General features: G+C 28.1%; 1 protein-coding gene across 1 annotated transcript; it reads right to left on the bottom strand.

The window, feature by feature from the left end:
* Positions 1–2,000: 2,000 nt before the first annotated feature.
* On the bottom strand, positions 2,001–6,635 carry TBL5 (TRICHOME BIREFRINGENCE-LIKE 5). The gene is made up of 5 exons (XM_068607752.2): positions 6,001–6,635; positions 4,275–4,467; positions 3,803–3,993; positions 3,212–3,370; positions 2,001–2,580 (listed from the first exon to the last, which is right to left on the bottom strand). The coding sequence occupies exons 1-5, from the start codon at positions 6,483–6,485 to the stop codon at positions 2,247–2,249; spliced, it is 1,362 nt and encodes a 453-aa protein (XP_068463853.2). The 5' UTR covers positions 6,486–6,635; the 3' UTR covers positions 2,001–2,246.
* Between the last annotated feature and the right edge of the window lie 12,848 nt (positions 6,636–19,483).

The raw sequence follows: 19,483 nt of genomic DNA, 5'->3' as shown, positions 1-19,483 counted from the left end.
GTGAGAGATTAAATAAAATTTTTCATAAAAATTTAGGAAAAAAAACATATTTAATCCTTAATTTGTTTACTCTATTGAGTACTCAAAATTTATAATTTTTAATTGAGTCATTGCTATTTAATTTTTTTATAATGGGTGACGTGAATGTTTTTTTTCTAGATCATCTTACTCCTCGATGACTTATATATATATATATATATATATATATATATATATATATATTGTTTTATTTTTAATATTATATAATATGATATTTTTTCTCACTTTTATATTTTTGTCTTTTGTATTTAAATATATGAAAGTACCAAAATTTCCAAATCTATTATATGACTAAGTTTTTTTTATTCTAGTTGGAATAAGGAAACACAAACCCGATTATCTTAAAAGAGCTAACAATGATTACTTTTTATACATCACCCATAATCTGCACCCACCCTTAAATCAATATGTTTTCATCAACAATATAAATGTAAAATATAACTAAAGGAAGAATTATAAGAAAAATATGAATGTATACATGAATATATATATATATAAACTTTTATTTTACATATTAATTAAATTAATAATAATGTGAAAAAATAATTATACACAATAAAAGTAATATAAAATATTACATCTTAAAATATAACTAAATTAACAATCAGACTATATTATATTGAAATAAGACTTGAAATTACTTCCTTTCCTAGTGAGAGTTCAATGTGTCAATTATCATTAATTTCAATAATAAACAAAATTAACATCCGTGGTTAATATTATAAAAAAAAACTACAAATGTTATAGTCATAAAACATTCTTTTCTGATTGATTTGGGTAAAAAAAATTTCTTTATTAACGAAAAAATTCTTTGCTAAATGCCAACAACTTTATCATTAGTATTTACTAACAACTATAACATTAGTGATTAGCAAACGATGTAAGAAATTACTAAAACTTCACCATTATCTATGTTCTTTGTAATGTCTAAAAATTCTCACAAATCATCTACGGTGTGTAACATCGTCATTAATTAGCTATGATTTTTTTAAAGAAAAGCCGTGAGCAAATAAAGTTTCCGCTGGGAAACTAAGCTAGTTTTAACAAAATTATTTTTACATTTTACTATTTTAAAAATAATTTAAGTAACAAATATTAAATTAATAATATTTAAAGAAGAGTAACCATAAATACTCAAAATAGCTATTTAGTTCTATGGTTGAAATTGATTCTCTCATGCTCTTATTTATCGTCTAATACAGTTTCTATACATTATACTTTTGAGAATAAATATTTCGAAAGAGTGATTGATATAAAACTAAATATTAAAAGTATAATGCAATTAAATTATAAAAGCTTGATAGTAAATGGAGAATACTTTATGCAACTGGGTTGTTAATTTATTCAATAATTTGACGTGAATGATTTATTTTCTCTCTTTCGTCTGTCATTCCCTTTAATAATCATTTTTGTTTTTCTTTCTAGAGATAGATTAAGAAGAGAGAAGCATTATCCTTTGATGCAGAGGTAAACACAATCTAGCTAATTTTGTTAATCATAATTCCTAATCAATTTCTTCAATCATATTAATGCATGATTCAAAATGTAAGATTTGTTCAACTATCATTTAGGTTGATTGATACCTATTGTTGTCAATTTAAGTAGTTATCTTAATTTTAAGTTCTAAATTACCTAAAGTATCTTCCAAAAATCTAAGATCTATAATTAAAACTAATTTAGAGATATATCTCTTCAGCTCATTTAATATATGAATCAAATTCATCAACGAATTGTCACATTGAATCTTAAATTAATTTGAGATTGGTCCTATTCATTACCAACCCTATTAGCCATCATCAAAGCTTGGTAGGCTGGCCTTTAACAGATATTATCTATACTACACTCCTTAGTTTGAAATCATAATTTCATTTAAAATGTAAAATTAACAATACTCTTCTGAATATTGAGTTACTATATACTCTTCAGTATTAACCTCACAATAACTCCGGTAGATTTGGCAATGAACACATAAAATTACTAATTTTTATACTAACTTACTTGATTATGTGCAATAAAGTACAGTTTTCCATTTAACCTGAATAACTAACTCTTGATAATGCCCAAAGGGGCACTACCACAGGGGAACAAGTTCCACTACTTTCAATGGCCTCCTTAATGTGAGCAAAGGCCAAAGAAGTTCTGTTTCTCTTTTGATCCCCTTCTTTGCCGCACAAAAAGTAAATTCCTTGAAAAAAGAATGATGTAAGTCAATTCCTTGATTTTGTTTGTTGAAAAACGAGAGTAGCATAAATTAACTCATTCCATGCATCAGGCACTCCGGGAAGACACCAATGGCTGCAGTCTTGCTTCCTTGTAGAGACTTTCTTTCCACCCATTGTATTCTTGCCATAGACAGATGGGTGACCATCCTTCCGAAAATTAGTTAGTCCTGTGATATTTAATAACTTTACTGGAACCTTCATTCCCTGAATCACATCCTCCACTATCTTCATTTTCAAAGGATAGTTGCTCAGGATGGAACCATTAAAAGCTGGTTCAGTTTCACCGTTGCATGACCCGCCTGAGTCCCAGTCCCCGCCCCTGCCAAATATTCATTAGCAATGTTATTTGGTTGAGAGTTATGTAACACACTAACATGGATACGGACACCAATACGACACAGACACAGATACGAAGATATGTATAATTTCTAAAATGTGAACACGGGAAAACAGATGTATATATATTATATAATTATGAATTATATAAATTGACAATGAAAATTTATTTGCACAAGTATGTTTCAGTTTTTTTTAAGCAGAAAAATGTTTTTCGTAGTTGGTTCACAAGTCTTTAGAAAATTAATATATTTATTCTTTTTAAAATGTGTAAGAATCATGCTAAAATTGTCAGAAATCTAACAAATATTTTTTGAATTTAACACTTCCATGATAAGTGTCTTACGAGTGTCTTACAAGTGTCGTGTCCGATACGTGTGTCTGACACAGACACGTCGTTTAAGAGGAGTGTCCGAGCTTCATAGGTTGAGAGAGCAATTAGTGGGTGTCTACAATTGGCTCTTTTTTTATTTTCTCCCCTATTATGATATTGATTAAAGCAATAGGTTTTTCTATTTCTTTTACACAAGCATGATTCTCAGTAAAAGTAGACCGGAAAGAGAAGGCCAAGGATTTTATGTCAATAAATATATGTGAAAAGAAAAATTCAATACCTGAAATGGGCATTAGAATATCCGCGATAGTAGACAATCTGTTTACGTGGATTGATATTATTATCGATCCATTTTGCCCAGGTCTTCATAGACTTTCTGTAAGCCTCAACTGCATCAAATTTTGGATATAGATAATCACCTTCTTTATAGTAATTTATCCTGCACAAATCAGACACCATCACTATTTTTTCTAGACTTTTAAACAAAATTATGATTATTTTCTTTCTTTATTTTGATAGACGACTTGTTAATTTCAAGGAATGACAGACAAACCAATCGGCAACTACATAAAAACTAATAAAAAAAGGAAAAACAAAAAAGTGACAATTTAAATTCGATAAGCGTACAAGTTTTCTTTTAATACATAACTTTTGATACTATAGTACACATTAATCTTCCATGTTGCCAAGATAAGTTTAAAACAGCAGGTCAGCATTCTTGTGCAGAAAATGCGAGGATGAATCCTTTAATTACTTAACAAGAGTTCAATAAGCATAGGGGAAGAAAACACACAAAGTTTCCAAAAATTTATTGTTTAAAATCAATGCATAGATTAATCAAAGTACGAAATTAAAATAATTGCATCCTAACCCTCGGGCAGTTTTTCCATGAGTCCACCAGTGTCCAGTATTGAAGACAAGAATATCAGCCTTCTTCCAACGACCAGATGTCTTGTCAATCCGGTCTATTGACAATGTAGGATTTGAGCCGTGTCCACTAAGACGCACTCCTTCCTTCACAAGGAAATGAGATCTCACAAATAGCACCGAGCAATTATAGTCCTGTCCAAGTATTTCAAAATCTTAGCACAACATTCTGCAGTCTGTCCATACGCACATTTTCTTGACACAAAAATAAAAAAGTCCCGCTGCCTGATCATTTGTATGCAATTTCAAATAATAATACTGTACTTAATAGGAAGTTGTGAAGTTTTAACTTCTCAGATAGTTGAATTCATTTTATTGGAGAGGAAAATTTTAAGAGAAAACAATAATATAAAAACAGATCATACTATTAGTGCATAGAAGTTAGAAGAAACTAAACATGCAAGATAAACTTTTACCACAAATTTAAAAACAAAGTAGCCTCTTCCTTTTGTTATTTTGTGTCCGTGTATCTCATACATTCTGCTCTTATTTTGCAGGCCTTCACGTAGTACGCACAGAATGGACTCAAATTGGTTCCGGTTCATAGAATCTCCAACCAGCATTAGTCTTTTACCTTTCAGTCTTACCAGGAAGTCCGTGGCATTAAACCTTCAAGTACAATATGAAAGACGTTGATGAGGCATATATGAATAGTTAATTTTTAAACTACTAAAAGATGCAGAGCAAGGATAACTGTTCAAAAACACTTTAGTGACTGTGTGTAATTAACTGTTTCATCATGCTATAGTGTATATGATATGCCTTTTGTCAACAGCAAATCATAAGGTGATCACCAGAAGAGATAATTTTGTTTTATTAAGCCTTCATATATCAACAGAAAATGAAAAGTTAAACATCTGATGAGAAAAAAGGTCAAACCGATGTCTAACAGGCCATCCAATAACAACAGCAGGTAGCTAGTGTTCAACTATATCACAGAGAGAATACAGAGAAAGGGTAAAAGTTATTTAGTTCCTAGTAAATTATGTGATACAACACAGGATTCAGCGTTTCCACTTCTCAAATATAGAAACAGCATAGTTCTTTGAATGAGCATCAGATAATAATAATAATAGTTTTTAAAGGGAAATGTGGGACATAATTAACATCAAAGCACACACAACCAACTAAGCTTCAATGGAATTTGAGATTCTATATGTATGCATCTTGATTTATAAGTTGACTATAATAAACTGGGAAAGGAGAATTTTTTTTGTTACAATGGCTAATTTACATTATAAGATTAAAAAAAAATAATAGGATGCGCATTGCATGTGCTTCTCTGTATGTCAAGTCGAGTTTCCACACATCACCAAGTGAACAAATGTTTGAACCGTTTTAGTAATGTTCTCACAATCCTGAAATATTGCTACCAGAAACTATGTTGTTAGAGGAACCAAACTAACTAGGTAAACATTATTTTCAATTTTCACGGGTATGGGTACCTCACCATTTCTAGAGGCCTTCAATCTGAATCTGGAGATTAGCTTAAAAACAAAAATCAGTGCTGAAAATTCATTTTCTCCCAATCACCTAGGATAGTCTGATACACTAAAAACTATATGCTCAACAATGATTTACTCTCATTAAGATGTTTTGAATTACACAAGTTGTTGAACTAAAGCCGGGTCCCCCGTGGGGAACATCCATATCAAGTTTATGCAAAGAGAAGCATATTTACACACACTCTCTAAAGTTTCATAAATATACACAATCCTCATACTTGAATCATTAACTCAATCATTCCGAAACCAACCTTACAAAGATCCTCATCAGAGTAAGAGGAGGCATGCAGTGCAACAGGCAACTGCAATTTTGTCATGGGAAAGGTAGCGGCAATATATCCACCGGCACTAAAATTTCACATGACAAGAGAATTTCGTATCTGTCACTTTCATTAATTATTCACATTTTTATGGAAACAAAGATAGATACAAAATTTCATGCTATTGAATAATTTATTTTGGTAAGCTGCAAGAGGATTGATTTTCCATAAGTGGCAATGAAAATTAACCGAATCAGAAATTGGCAGATGAAAGAAGCAGCTAGAGTTTGTACGCGACCCTAAAATAAAGAAAAAATACCTGAAACCTGTTTAACAAGAAGCGTAGAAAAAAAATGAAAATGCAACAGAGAGAGTACCTGGGAAGATCACATGCATCCGGTTTCCAGCGCCATTTGGTGTAGAGAGTGTCGGTCCTTCCGTTAACTTTGCAGTCATAAGCCTCGTCCACGTAAGGACACGAACCCGGTTGGTAAATCGGGTAGTTATCATCCCTCACCCACGTTCCCGCGAACAAATCGCACTCCTTCACATTCAACGGCACATCGTCGCCAACAGTTTCCTTTTTCTCCGTTACCGGCTGGGCATGAGATTCGGCGTCGGTGACATCGACAGTGTGAGCGACGGAGAGGGTTTGAGTGGTGGCAGGGGAGGAGAGTGTGGGCGGAGGAGGCGGATGCGGAGGAGGAGGGGAAAGAGGTTGGAATTGGAGGTAGAGATCTGAGTGGATGGGGGGAGTGGTGTGAAGAGTGGTTCTGGTGGAGAAGAAGAAGATGACAGAAATAAGGAACAATGCGAGGAAGAAGAGAGTGGGTACAGTGTAATGCCTCTTCTGGAGAACCATCTTCCTTCACTCTCAAACATACCAACACCTTCCGACAACATACATGCGCAAACGTTTCCTCATCAAATCACTTTCCTTTTTCCTTCTTCCAATAATTTTAAAACACTTTTTGGTAATATACATTGAATAACCAATTACTTTGGTTGTCATAATAAATGTTAGGTCAATACCAGGTTATAACTGTATAATGTCGTCAATGAGTGGTACAATTAAAACCAAATTTAGTAGTCATATTACCCTAAGATATCAAAAGGGTAAACATAAGTGCTGTATTATAAGCAAAAAAGGCACCACAAACTTTCAGTGTTCTAGATAAAGTTTATCACATACTACAAAACTCTAAATTGAAACAGTTCAAAAAACTAATTTTAAAAAGTAATAAAAGTTTATTTAGTTTTACAATAATATACTGTTATGACCACAAAAATTGGTCAATTTAAAAAAAAAAATAATTACAAGAGTCGTACACAACAAAATCCAATAAGGAACTCCTTATATGTTTTTAAATTTGATCCAGAGTTTGGATTCGATTAATATTTTCAACAACTGTTACTATTAACCGTACAAATCTATTGGTTATTTTTCAAGAGTATCAAATAGTAAATAACAAACTTTAACTAAAGTTATATCCAACTAAATAAGTATAATTTATAAACTACATATATTTTAGAACGTGGTAACCCAATATAAAAGATATTAAAACCTTTATGTCTTTAAGGATATATAGGTTTCTAATCATATTTCAAAATTTTCCTTTTATAAGAATTGGCACTCTTTTTTAATGGAATTTTAAAAATAAAGATACCTAAATTATCTAAAAATTAATAGACTATTTAAGTACTTATAAAACTTATTCCTTTTCTTTACATACTTCCCTTAAAAGTTGCCTATAGTGGGTCATTTAAGCATTCATGGAAAACTTTTCTTATCATCTAGAGTTAAATTATCCAATCATGGGTAGCTTCAGCCGAATTTCTCTTTACCTATTTTTATCTTGAACTAATATTTTGAAAACTAAAAAATAGAAAACAAAAATAAAATGCATATTGTAACCAAAATTTAATTTAAACTAAAAAGAATCATTTACTCAAAACTGTCTAAAAATGAATAAAATTTAAATTTAAATTTAAAATTAGGAGTTTTTTTTATATAAATGACAATTCAAGTTCAAGTTCCTGTTTAAATGAACTTAAGGGGAGTTGAAGAGACTTCAAATTTGTGTGATAGTGATGTGTTAAAATGGTTAATTAGGTTAAACTTAAATTTTATAAACCTTATTTGATGGAATTTTGAAGAAATTTTAAAAAATTGTTCTTGTAATTGAATAATCTATAATTTTACTAACATTTGAATCGTATTTTTGATGAATGATTTTGTAAATCCAATTATTATGAATTTATAATAAGATATCTTCTTTCGGTAAAACATTCAAACAAAACTAAAATTTTCTAGAATTTTATGAATGATTGAATTACTCAAAAACTAGAGAATTTCAAAATCTACAAGAATTTGAATATTTTCATACTATATAAAAATTTGAATATTTTCGTACTCTAATATTCATTTGTGTTTTTTAAATATTTTTTCCTCAACTTGATTTTAGTATAGACATTGTCGACTTGACTTGATTAATACTGAGACATTGTTGGAAACAATTTTTTTTAGTTAATGTCAATTAGGAGTTTTTTATTAATATTAATAGGAGTTGTCTTTTCATTTATATTATTACGATTATTTTGTTGATATTGTAGTTGTTGTACACCATTATTATCTCTCTGTCGAGTCAAGATTTACTTTATCAATATTGATGAAAGTATTTTGTATTTTTTTAGTGAGTGTGAACTAATTTGAGAAAACTTTCACCCTAGAATTTTCAAGTTAATACTAACAACAATTCAAACAACACTTTTGTAAAAATAAAAATTATTTGTGTTAACATAAATAATTGTGGTCGATATCAATTGAAATTTGATAATAAGAAAAAACTCTCATTTGAAAAAATCTTATGAACTTTGTTCGAATAATAAAATCAATAAAATTAACTAAAAAGATCATCAATATTAACATTTTTAATTATTAAAACTATTTAATATTTAAATAATTTTCTACCTGTGGTGATAATCAAAATACTTTATTTTTTTTCAAGAGAATAAATTAATTTAAAACAAATCAATTTAAACTCAATATATTTAAATGTTTTTAAATTTATGAAATTCAAGTTAACTTTTGTAGACAACTTGTTTTGTATATAGTTATCCAAAGCCAAAGTACTCTACGCCTATTTATTGTTCATTAAAGAGACTATGCATGGTCAAGTAAATCCTGTTATTCTCACATACTTTTACATCTTCTAGTAAATTCATCTCAGATATTATAACCCTCTTTTTTCTCATTCCCAACCATCTCTCCATGTTAATGACCATGTGAAATCACTCATATTCTAGTGAAGAATTCATAACACACTTTTTCATTCTAGATCTATAGTTTTTAAATGCTTTAAAATATGTTTCAAAACTCACTTAACTATATAAAAAATTTGTTTTCCATCTTTATAAACTTTAAAATTACTATTTTTATTTTTTTATAAAATGCATAAGTTTTAGTTTATTCTTTCTAAAATGTTTTTCTTTAATTTTTATTCTTCCAAAATTTCAAATAATTATTTGTAATTTCTATAATTCATTTTAAGATAGGTAAACAATATTTACTTAAAAGCTTTTAAAAAATTATTACATAGTTACATTACATTACAACACAGCAACACTAATAAACATTACCTCCAAATGACTACTAGATGTTTAGTTAATGAAACATGCAATTAACTAGTGCGTATAATAGTAAGGGATCAAAAGAAATAACTTTTCAATTTAAAAAAATCAAAGTCAGAGCAAAAATTGTTGGAATTAAAGTCAAATTTTGCTTATTTTAAAAAATAAAAATATATTTAAACTTTTTAAATTTATAATTTTACTCAATTTTTTTGGATGTAAATTCTTAAAAACCTGAAACAGTAACTATGACTCTGGTTTATGGTTTATTTTATGATTTATTTGGATTGGAGACTGAAAAGTTCAGGGTGTGAGAGGATGGAAGTGTGAAGACTTAGAAGAAAGTGTGAAGAAAGTTGAGAGTGTTTAAATTAGAATATGTTAGAGTAGAAGTCTGAGGAAAATTTATTAAAGTAGGTGAGTGATATGATGGTTGTAAGGATATTTTGAATTATTTTTAATTGTGTAAATTGTAAGACTACAAATTTATCTTTGTGTATAAAAAAAGAACGAATAAATAATAATTAATTTTGTACATATTTTAGTTAATTAAAATAAATAAATAAAATATTTTTTTAAAAATATAATTATATTATTTTTCATTTTATTAGTTTAAATTAAGTTTGTTAGTTAAATTAATATATTTAGATAATTTTAATAATATTTATGATTCTTTAATTTATATTATGTTATCTTTGCTTCAAAATTTGTCATCTCTACCTCATCAAAATACCTTGCCGAGTTCATATTGTTATCCATGTAATGTTTAACTTTTCCATCGAGAACCATAATTACGAGTAACATTACGAATATGGTTACCATTTCCGTGTAAAACTATACCAGAACGGTTGTTCTAAAAATTAATTATAATAACTCATAAATATTTTTAATGTAAATGACTATATCATTTTGATACTCTAATATAAAAAAAATATATAAATATATACACAAATTAAAATTTCCAATATTAAAATTTAATCAAACAGAAAATATTTCTAAACAAAAAATAACAATTACATAAATTTATGAATTCAATACCGTAATATAACAAAAATATATATATATATAAATATATGCAGAAATTAAAATTTTCAATATTTATCTAATTAGATAACATCATTAAAGAGGTATTAAAACTTCTAAGGGTAGCATAGAATAGAATCACCTAAACATAAGCAACTTTGAACATTTCCTACTAATATTGTTTGAACACAATACAAAGTAATTGGTAGATGGATGCATACAGTACAAGGATAACTACTACAAGAAAAAATAGATTAGGAGAATGCTAACGAGAGCTTTGAGGGCACTCTTTAAGGTTGGATAATCTTATTATAACTCTTTTTAGTTAATAATTAATAATCCAAACGTTAGAATTTAATTTTGACTTAATTAGTATATGAAATTATATACATGTCTAAATTAATATTTGAAACTGTATATAATATCTGAAATTATATAGATATCTAAATTAATATATATAATAATAATTATTTTAATACGCATAAGTATCAATTGATCTTTAAAAAAAATGCAGTTTATATTTCCATTTTATACAAAATATTAATTTTAAATAAAATAATTATTTTTTTACAAACAATTAAATGTAACAAAAATTACTTATGAAAATAAAACAATTAAAAAAATAAAGGAATAATCTAAAAACAAAATGTTAAAAAGAAAATAAAATTGAATGTGCTCTTACTAATATTAAAATGAATTCTTACTAATCAATTAAAAATAATTATTATATTTCATCACTTTTTTTTATCAAAAATCCAATAATAAATTACATAAACAACTTAATAGAACATGAGGATAACTAATTTATTAATATAATTATTGAATTTTAAATAAAATATTTACATCTAAAATTGAAATACATATGAATAGTAATTTCTAAAATATCTCAATTCAAAACACATTTAACATAAAAAAAAAATATATTCAAGTCAATTACAAATTAGTTCACATAACAATTACTGTAAAATAAATTAGAAAAATTAAATTTATAATAAAAACATTCAAACAGAATATAAATTTAAATAACAAAATTTAAAACAAAAACAAAATATAAATTAAAAAAAACACGTACCTAGACTAGAGTAGAACAAGAACACAACTGAGAGAAAGAAGAAACTTTGTCTGAAAACACCTTAAAACAATCCACATTTTATTAACAAAATAAAGCAAAAATCACGCAAGACACATTGAAAAATCTGAAGAAAAAAAAACTACGAACATAATCGATTACTCTATGTCTTAAAAAATAACTTAATCGATTAGCTAAAAGTTTTATTAGAAGCATAATCTACCATGCCTTTAGTTACAAAACATACATAATCGGTTATGCTACAACATAATCGATTAAACTCATATTTACACACATAAGATAATCAATTATGCTCCCAAAAAACAACACATAATCGATTATGTATTCAACCTAATCGATTATCAACTATTTGATGAAAAAAAACGCACGCGGAAAGAACATACATAATTACGAATCAACTGTAAAAAATAAACAATACAAGATTTAACGTGGTTTGGTTGCCAACTGCAACTTACATCCACACGAGCAACCATTTCTTATCTATGCATAAAATATGAAATTCATGAGTGGTATTGTGTAGCACAACTAAATGAAAAATGATAATTTGAGAACTTCAATTGAAAAATGATAGTTTGTGAATTGCATAGGATAAGTTATAAAAATAAAAATATAATGTGGTTGTATACATTATATAAAAAGTTGAAGTTGTCCTATATCATTATCCATTTCAAATAGAGGTGTCCACCCCTTACCACGACAAAGGTTTAAAAGATTATAGTGCTTGAACCTTCACTTTTTTTTGAAGCTCGATAAACAGTTATAGCATGTCTCATCTAGCAAATGACCGTTGCGGACAAACAATTGGCTTGTGAAGTAATTAATATGGAGTATATACACTACAAGAAAATGAAGATTTAGCTGCCAAATATTTGCGTGGGCCAACTGTGGACACAAATATCGTCGGCCAAACGGACGCAAAACTCACACAAACTTAATTTTAACGCAAAATGGATGCACCTACGGATTTATTTATTTTTTTAAAAAAAATCCATTTTGCGTCGGTCATGGCCTACGCATAGTTTAATGTATGCGTCGGCCACGACCCACACATGTTTATATTTTAGGTTTTTAAAATTTATTTATTTAAATTTATTTAATGTATAACATTATAAGAAATACTTTAATATTTAATTCTTTATTTTATTTATTTTAAAATTATTTTTTTAATATTATAATAAATTATTTAATTTTTAAAATTTTTAAATTTTTAATATAATTTAGTTAAATTAAATTTATTAAATTATTTAAGTGTTTGATTTAAAATTAATTGAGTAAAAGAAAAGACGTATTTAAATTATTTAAATGTTATATAAAATATTTTATTATTTTAAAGATTATTTATTTTAAATTTATTTGATTTATATATTGTCATAAATATTTTATTTTTGAAATTATGATATAACATAATTTTAGTAATTTTAGTAGACTTAGTTCTTAATAAATGTAACATAAATAAGTAAATTTCGACTGGGTATGATATAGAATGAACTTAAAATCATGGAATAGAGTTCATTATTACATTTTGGATTATAAGTTAATAATCCTAGTCCATTGTCAAGGTAAGAGTTGAACTAAGAAGTGCATTATAAAGGTTGAAAAAGAGTATCATAAGCAATTTGAGAAATATGAGTCATTTCATGATAGTACATAGAATTACCTTAGAATCATGGAATATAGTTGATTATTAGATTTTGGATTAAAATAAATTAAATTTTTGAAAGTTTTAATATAATTTTTATTAAATTATATTTAAGCTACATACTTATGAAAATTTTCACGTGTCTCACATTAATAATAATAATAAGTATAATAAAAATCATTAAATGACAAAAGAATTTGTCTAGTGTAGTGGTTAAAGCTTCTTTGGTCATTGAAGGGACTTAAGTTTGAGTCTTGCTGCCCACTGCATATTTTTTCCATCCCTTTATGCGTGGTCCATTTTTGCGTCTGCCTTCGGCCCACGCAACATGCGCCCAACTCGCTGGCCCACGCTAATTTTCATTTGCTTCTAAGGTTTTTTCGTCGGAACTGTGGCCCACGAAAATCCGACGCTCATGCGTCCGTTTTTGGCCCACTCTAAATCATTGTTTTCTTGTAGTGATAGAACACGAGTGTTTCGTCTTTTGAACGGAGAAAATGTTTGTTTTCTGCAGATTTTATAAACTAAAAACTTTGACTTGTATAATTTCATTTTGTATAAGAAAGTTTTGATGAATTTAGTAGCTAACTCACAAATTAAAATAATTTTTAAGAAAAATATTTAGTTAGTTAGTCTTCTACTTACGTGTAGAATAGTCAAGATTACAAGATACGGATTTAGGTACCCCTTAAGTATCCCTTATATTTAATTTATTCATTGCTGGTAAAAAAAAAAAACAAGCGATCATCCAGTGCCCCACTCTTATCCTTTTGCACTCCTGGGTAGAACACTCTACGAACTAAAAGAAAAAAAAAATAATAAATAGCAAATTCTAAGAATGCATAATGATAAACATGATATCATTTCAAGAAATTAAGGAATCAAGAAAAATGTGAAAGGAAATTCCTATAATTGAAATCAAAGGTTGAATCAAAATTGACAAAACTTCACTAGACACTTTCTAAATCTCAAGTGTTTAGGGTTTGTATTTACACTCAACACTTATGCAAAAAAACACTACCATATGCTTAACAAGACTATAATATTCACAACAATAGAAAAACTTGCAATCAAAGATCAAGAGGACTTTATAAGAGATGTAATATAGTATAAGCAAACATGAGTGCAAACACATAAAATAAGCATTAAAGGATATATCAATTAAGGCTCAAAAACTCATCAGAGATCGTCTATCTCAAAAGATTCAACCCAAAACTTCTCATAACCACCTTATTTTTCAATTTTTAAGGAAATCCAAACAACATAGATCAAGAAACCAAGATTTGCAAGAATTATGAAATATGTCATCCATTAGACGATCCTAAAAACCTTATTTATTTTATTTTTTAAAACAAAAGCAAAAAAAAAAGAAGATGAAAACAAATCCTAAATTATAGTTTTCCTCCCCCACACTTAAATCATACAGTACCTTGGTACAAGTGAGAGAAGAAGTACTCCTTCGTCAAACTTGAGGAAAGTGGCAACTGTAACTGTTTCAACCATCCCCTCTACAATACAAGCCAAGATTTTTCATTCACAATGATGTAGAAACACTGGAGCATCTAACCAAAACATGCAGTACCTTGGTAAATTATGGAGCAAACCCGTTAAGATGAAAAAGCCATGGAACCGGAGTAGGCTTGGAGGGCGTGTGAAATGGTACAATTGCTTCCATGAATATGTAACGATACTGTACACAACATAGATGGAAGACAAAATTTTATTCAGCGTTGATGATCTCATATGGTTGGCTGTTTAGGGATCATCTAATGGTGGTGGTCTAAGGTTAGACAATCCGACCAGGGTAGAAAATCTAGTTAGGGTAGTAGATGGAATGAAATGTAAGTCAGTAGGTTGTGGAGACGGGTAAAATAGTCATCAGTCTTTGGTTCCGTTGTCGAAAAATAGTTTTAATTTTTTGGTACACATTTTTAAATATTGTGAATAGTTTAATTGTTTTTAATTTTTATTTTAATTTTTATTTTAATTTTTAAAATTTTATTTTTCATTACTAATTACTCCTTGTGTTAATCATTGAATGAGTTGTCTTATATTTTTTGTGTTGCTCGTATCTTCTTAATTTTTATAATAAATTCAGTATTATTTGAATGAATTATTATTGTTGTTAATATAAATTATTATCATTATAAATGTTTATTTATGTTTACAAATTGTTGTTCAAGTAAATTATTATCACTTTTTAAAATAAAAAATTATTTCTTCAAATGTTTATTGTTGATTCTTATATCTTTCACTACAAAAAAAAACTTTTATTAGAAAGGGCCAAAGGCGGACACTAATCACAAAAAGCCCACGCAAAGATGCAATTAACATGGGTTTTGCCTTCACACAACTTTGAAGCTAATATCCTCGTCGCAAAAAAAATTGTCGGGTGTGTGGCGTCGTAATAAGTTGGCTTGCATGGGCTTTGCCCACAAGTTGCCAACACAAAAAATTACAATTGTTAACCTAAGCGGGGGCTTAGCCTTGGACAGAAAGTGAGGGCTTAGGCTTAGCTAGGGGGACAATAAAATTAGCGTGGGCTTAACCTTGGATAAGGGGACAATAAAATTAAAAATAAAGCGTGGGCTTACCCTTGGATAGCGGGACAATAAAATTATAATAAAGCGAGGGCTTGACCTTGGTAAAGTGACAATGAAATTAAAATGGACTTAACCTTGGATATGTGGACACATAATTTTTTTTGTATGCGCTATTTTTGGCAGCTATTGAACTTCACTTTTAAATAAAAGTTTGGATTTTAAATATTAAATATTAATATTTTTCAATTTTTTTTTTGCAATAGCATTAAAAAGAAAAAAACATCAATGAATTGATAAGTTAAAAACTAAAAAACAAAAGTAATGAATAAATTATTATATTGATGAATAAAAAGTGTTTAAGCACCGGAAGATGAACATTAATTAGTTAGCTTGGTTATCTTAGTGATTTCATTATTCTTCTTCTTAGATTTAGGCTTTGTTGAAATGTCTTCCATTTGCGCTGCTTACTAGTTATGTTTTATCGAAACATATGCAATGAAAAAACTATCATTTTAATACATTTAAGAAACTTTGTTCTATAATAAACATAATCACGCTTTCCGCACACGCTTCAGCTTTCACCAATTTTAAAACCAATTGATTCAAAGCAAATTCAAATGAATCACCTTGCTCGCTGGACTCACATCTTCACCAAAACAGCTAGCACCAAGTACTGATTTCAGCTGGAACAGTTCAGTATCAACAGCTGTATTGAGACAACAACACACCACCATTTTCAATTCTGTATCAGAAACACCAATTTCAGTAGTTTTGTAATTTTAGCAAACACTTTATCTGCTTCAATTCATAGAACATTCTTCAAATTACATCACCACACCAATTCACAGAATGCTTCAATCATACTACATCACGGCACCATGAGCAATTCATCAAACAGTTTATCTACAATTTTAACAAGTACACAAATTATTGATCCAATTTGTTTGGCAATTCCAGCAACCAATGCATTACCAACCAGCAACAAATCACATAATTTTGTTTCCGACAACGTCTTTTGTTTTTCAGTTTCGCACCAAACTGCTTTGCACAAAGGAATCAGTTCTTCACTGAGCCAACAAATTCACTCGCGAATCATCAACTAAGCTTGAGAAATTATCTCGTGCATCAATGAGCTCGTATTCTCCGTTAAGCTTCTCCAATATCGCTCTAGAAAACGAAGATCAGTGAACGGAAAAGGCAGAACCAAAAATCGTCGGAATCGGAAGTGAAAGCGGAAGAAGAACATACATAAACCAATTTCGACTAAGAGCAAAAGGAATCGAAGCTTTTGATTCTGTTTTTGGACTTCCAATTCCAGTTTCGAATTCTCCTCCACAACCACCGCAAAAACACTCCAAAATCGCCTTCGCCGAAAATCGAACACTTTCGTTCGCGATTCTTCACTGCTTCGAGTATTAGCGTTCTCCAATCAACTTCTGACGAAAAGAAGGCATAACCAGTGACTAAATCTAATAACCCAGCAATTAGGGCACAATCGAGATGGATTGAAAACGAAAGGAAATGCAAAACTTACGGTGTTAGGCACAATCAACAGAGAGAGTACTCCGGTCGCAATGCTTGAATGCTCAACAGAGAGAGATTCGAATGGAGAGAAGATGTGAGAGTGTGAGTATTGCTGAGGAAAAGTGGAGTGAAGTGAGTATTGCTTCAGAATTGAAAAATGAAAGAAAAAAAAAGAAAAAAAAAAGAAAAGAAGAAAAAGAAAAGAAGGGATTAAAGTAAAGCAAAAATAAAAATTAATTATTTGTGTATAATTTGCGAGGGCTTAACCTTCATATTATTTAAATTTAATTTTAAAACTTTTAGCGTGGACTTAACCTTCAAATATTTAAATTTTAATTATTTTTATAATTTTAATAGCTGCCATTTCAGCAACGCAACCATTATTTTTTATTTTTTTTAACTTTACGTGAGAATAACTCACGCTTTCCTCACACCTTATTTAATTTATTTTAACAATGAAGGTTTAATGGACACTATTTAGTGTCCACTTATGGCCCTCAATATTTGTTTGCAGCTAAATTAAGATTTCCTTGTAGTGTTTATTGTTATAGTTGTATTTTATTTTGTTACAAAATTTAAATTATATTACTATTGTTATATATGACAATTTTGGAAAAGGAGTTGAATAAAATTTGTTCTTGTTGGTTGACCTTCGGTTGGACTGAATGGAGAGCTTCGCCTCTAGCTTGTCTCCTCTTGGTGCATTGGAATAACGCTCCGCAAAATAATAAACAATTTCAATCTCAAGGTATTCAGAGACAGCATACCTTTAATATTCAGAAACACACCTATAACAAAAGGGAATCTCGTGCACCTTTATTCACGGGTGTTTGCTACTTAATTAACAACTTTATTAACATATATATTCAATTAAAAACTTATATTCATTAATATATATATATATATATATTCAGCTAACAAGTTTATATTCTTATATATATTTAAGTAACTTATTATGATAACCAATGATAAATTCTTTACAAATAACTAAGAGTAATCATCACATATGACCTATTCTTTATAAATTCTTTACAAATAGCTAAGAGTAATAAGAGTATATAATAGAGTTTAGTGTGTGTCTCCTTATTAAGAGAATAATCACCTATTTATAGGTCTTGTTAGACTCAGTCTATTAAGAAAAACATTGAGTTATCATGAGATATAAATGGATTTTATAACAGTATCCAATAACCGCTAGTAACTTATAATCGATTTATGGTCTGATTTATGTGTCTTAAACATAATATATAATATAATATTAAACGGACAGTTATTATTTGATTTTTATGTGCCTTTAAATATTATATTAAATGAGCGGTTATTGATATGAATGTACCTAATCGTAATTGAGATATGTACAACTTTCGATTTTTCACATTTTTTACTTTTTTGGATTAAATTATGTAGTAGGAATTATTTTCTGATTTTTTTATTTTTGAAATTCCATTAATAAAAGGAAACGTCCAATAAAATATGTAGAAAAAGATATTAACGATCACATTTATTAAATATTAATTATATCTTAATTATCTTTATTCCGAAAAAAAAAATGTACAACGTAGTAACAATCACATTTATTAAATAATAATTATACTTTAATAATCTTTATTATGGCAACAAACGACAAAGTTGACAATAATGAGAGTATCAAAACTTAAGTCACCATTTTCCATGCATAACAAAACTTAATTATAAAAATAAATAATAAAATAATCTGTGAAGGAAGATAAACTCTATTTAATTTTAATAATTAACTAAATATAAATTTAAAGACTATTTATTAATAATAAAAAATATTTTATATATTAATAATTTTTTACTTTTTAAATAATATTTAATTTACTCAATATATGACTCATTATTATTTTTAAAAAAAATTATTTAATAATTTTTAATAATGTTTTTGTGTCTTGTACTTTTTTTTTTATATTAGTTTGTTCATGTACATTGTAAATGAATTATACCGTGTTTACATATGTCAAAATTTACAATTATATCTAATATATGTATATGCATTAGTATTAGTATAGTATATAGTATATTAGTAATATTAGTATATTAGTATATTAGTATTAGTATATATTAGTATATTAGTATTAGTATATTAGTATTAGTATTAGTATATTAGTATTAGTATTTTTACGTTTTTTTCAGTGAGTATTTATGATTTGTATTAATGAATAATATGAAAAAATAATAATTAATAATTAAGATTAATAGAGTGCAATAGTTATTTTTAAAAAAAATCAACTAAATTGATTGCTTTTATGAATATGTGTAATAATGTTAGTATATGTATTCCAATAAAACTTCACTCCAACCCATCAAAAAAATATTTTGGAGTATTGAAAGAGTCACCAACTTAACATTACTCAAAGATCATTTAACATGAAGCTCATCACTTCAGTTTT

This window comes from Phaseolus vulgaris, chromosome 3, assembly GCF_051622355.1.
Source record: "Phaseolus vulgaris cultivar YP4 chromosome 3, ASM5162235v1, whole genome shotgun sequence".
In the NCBI taxonomy this organism is placed as follows: Eukaryota; Viridiplantae; Streptophyta; class Magnoliopsida; order Fabales; family Fabaceae; genus Phaseolus; species Phaseolus vulgaris.
Note: the sequence above shows the minus strand (reverse complement) of the source record. Positions and strands in the feature narration are given on the sequence as shown.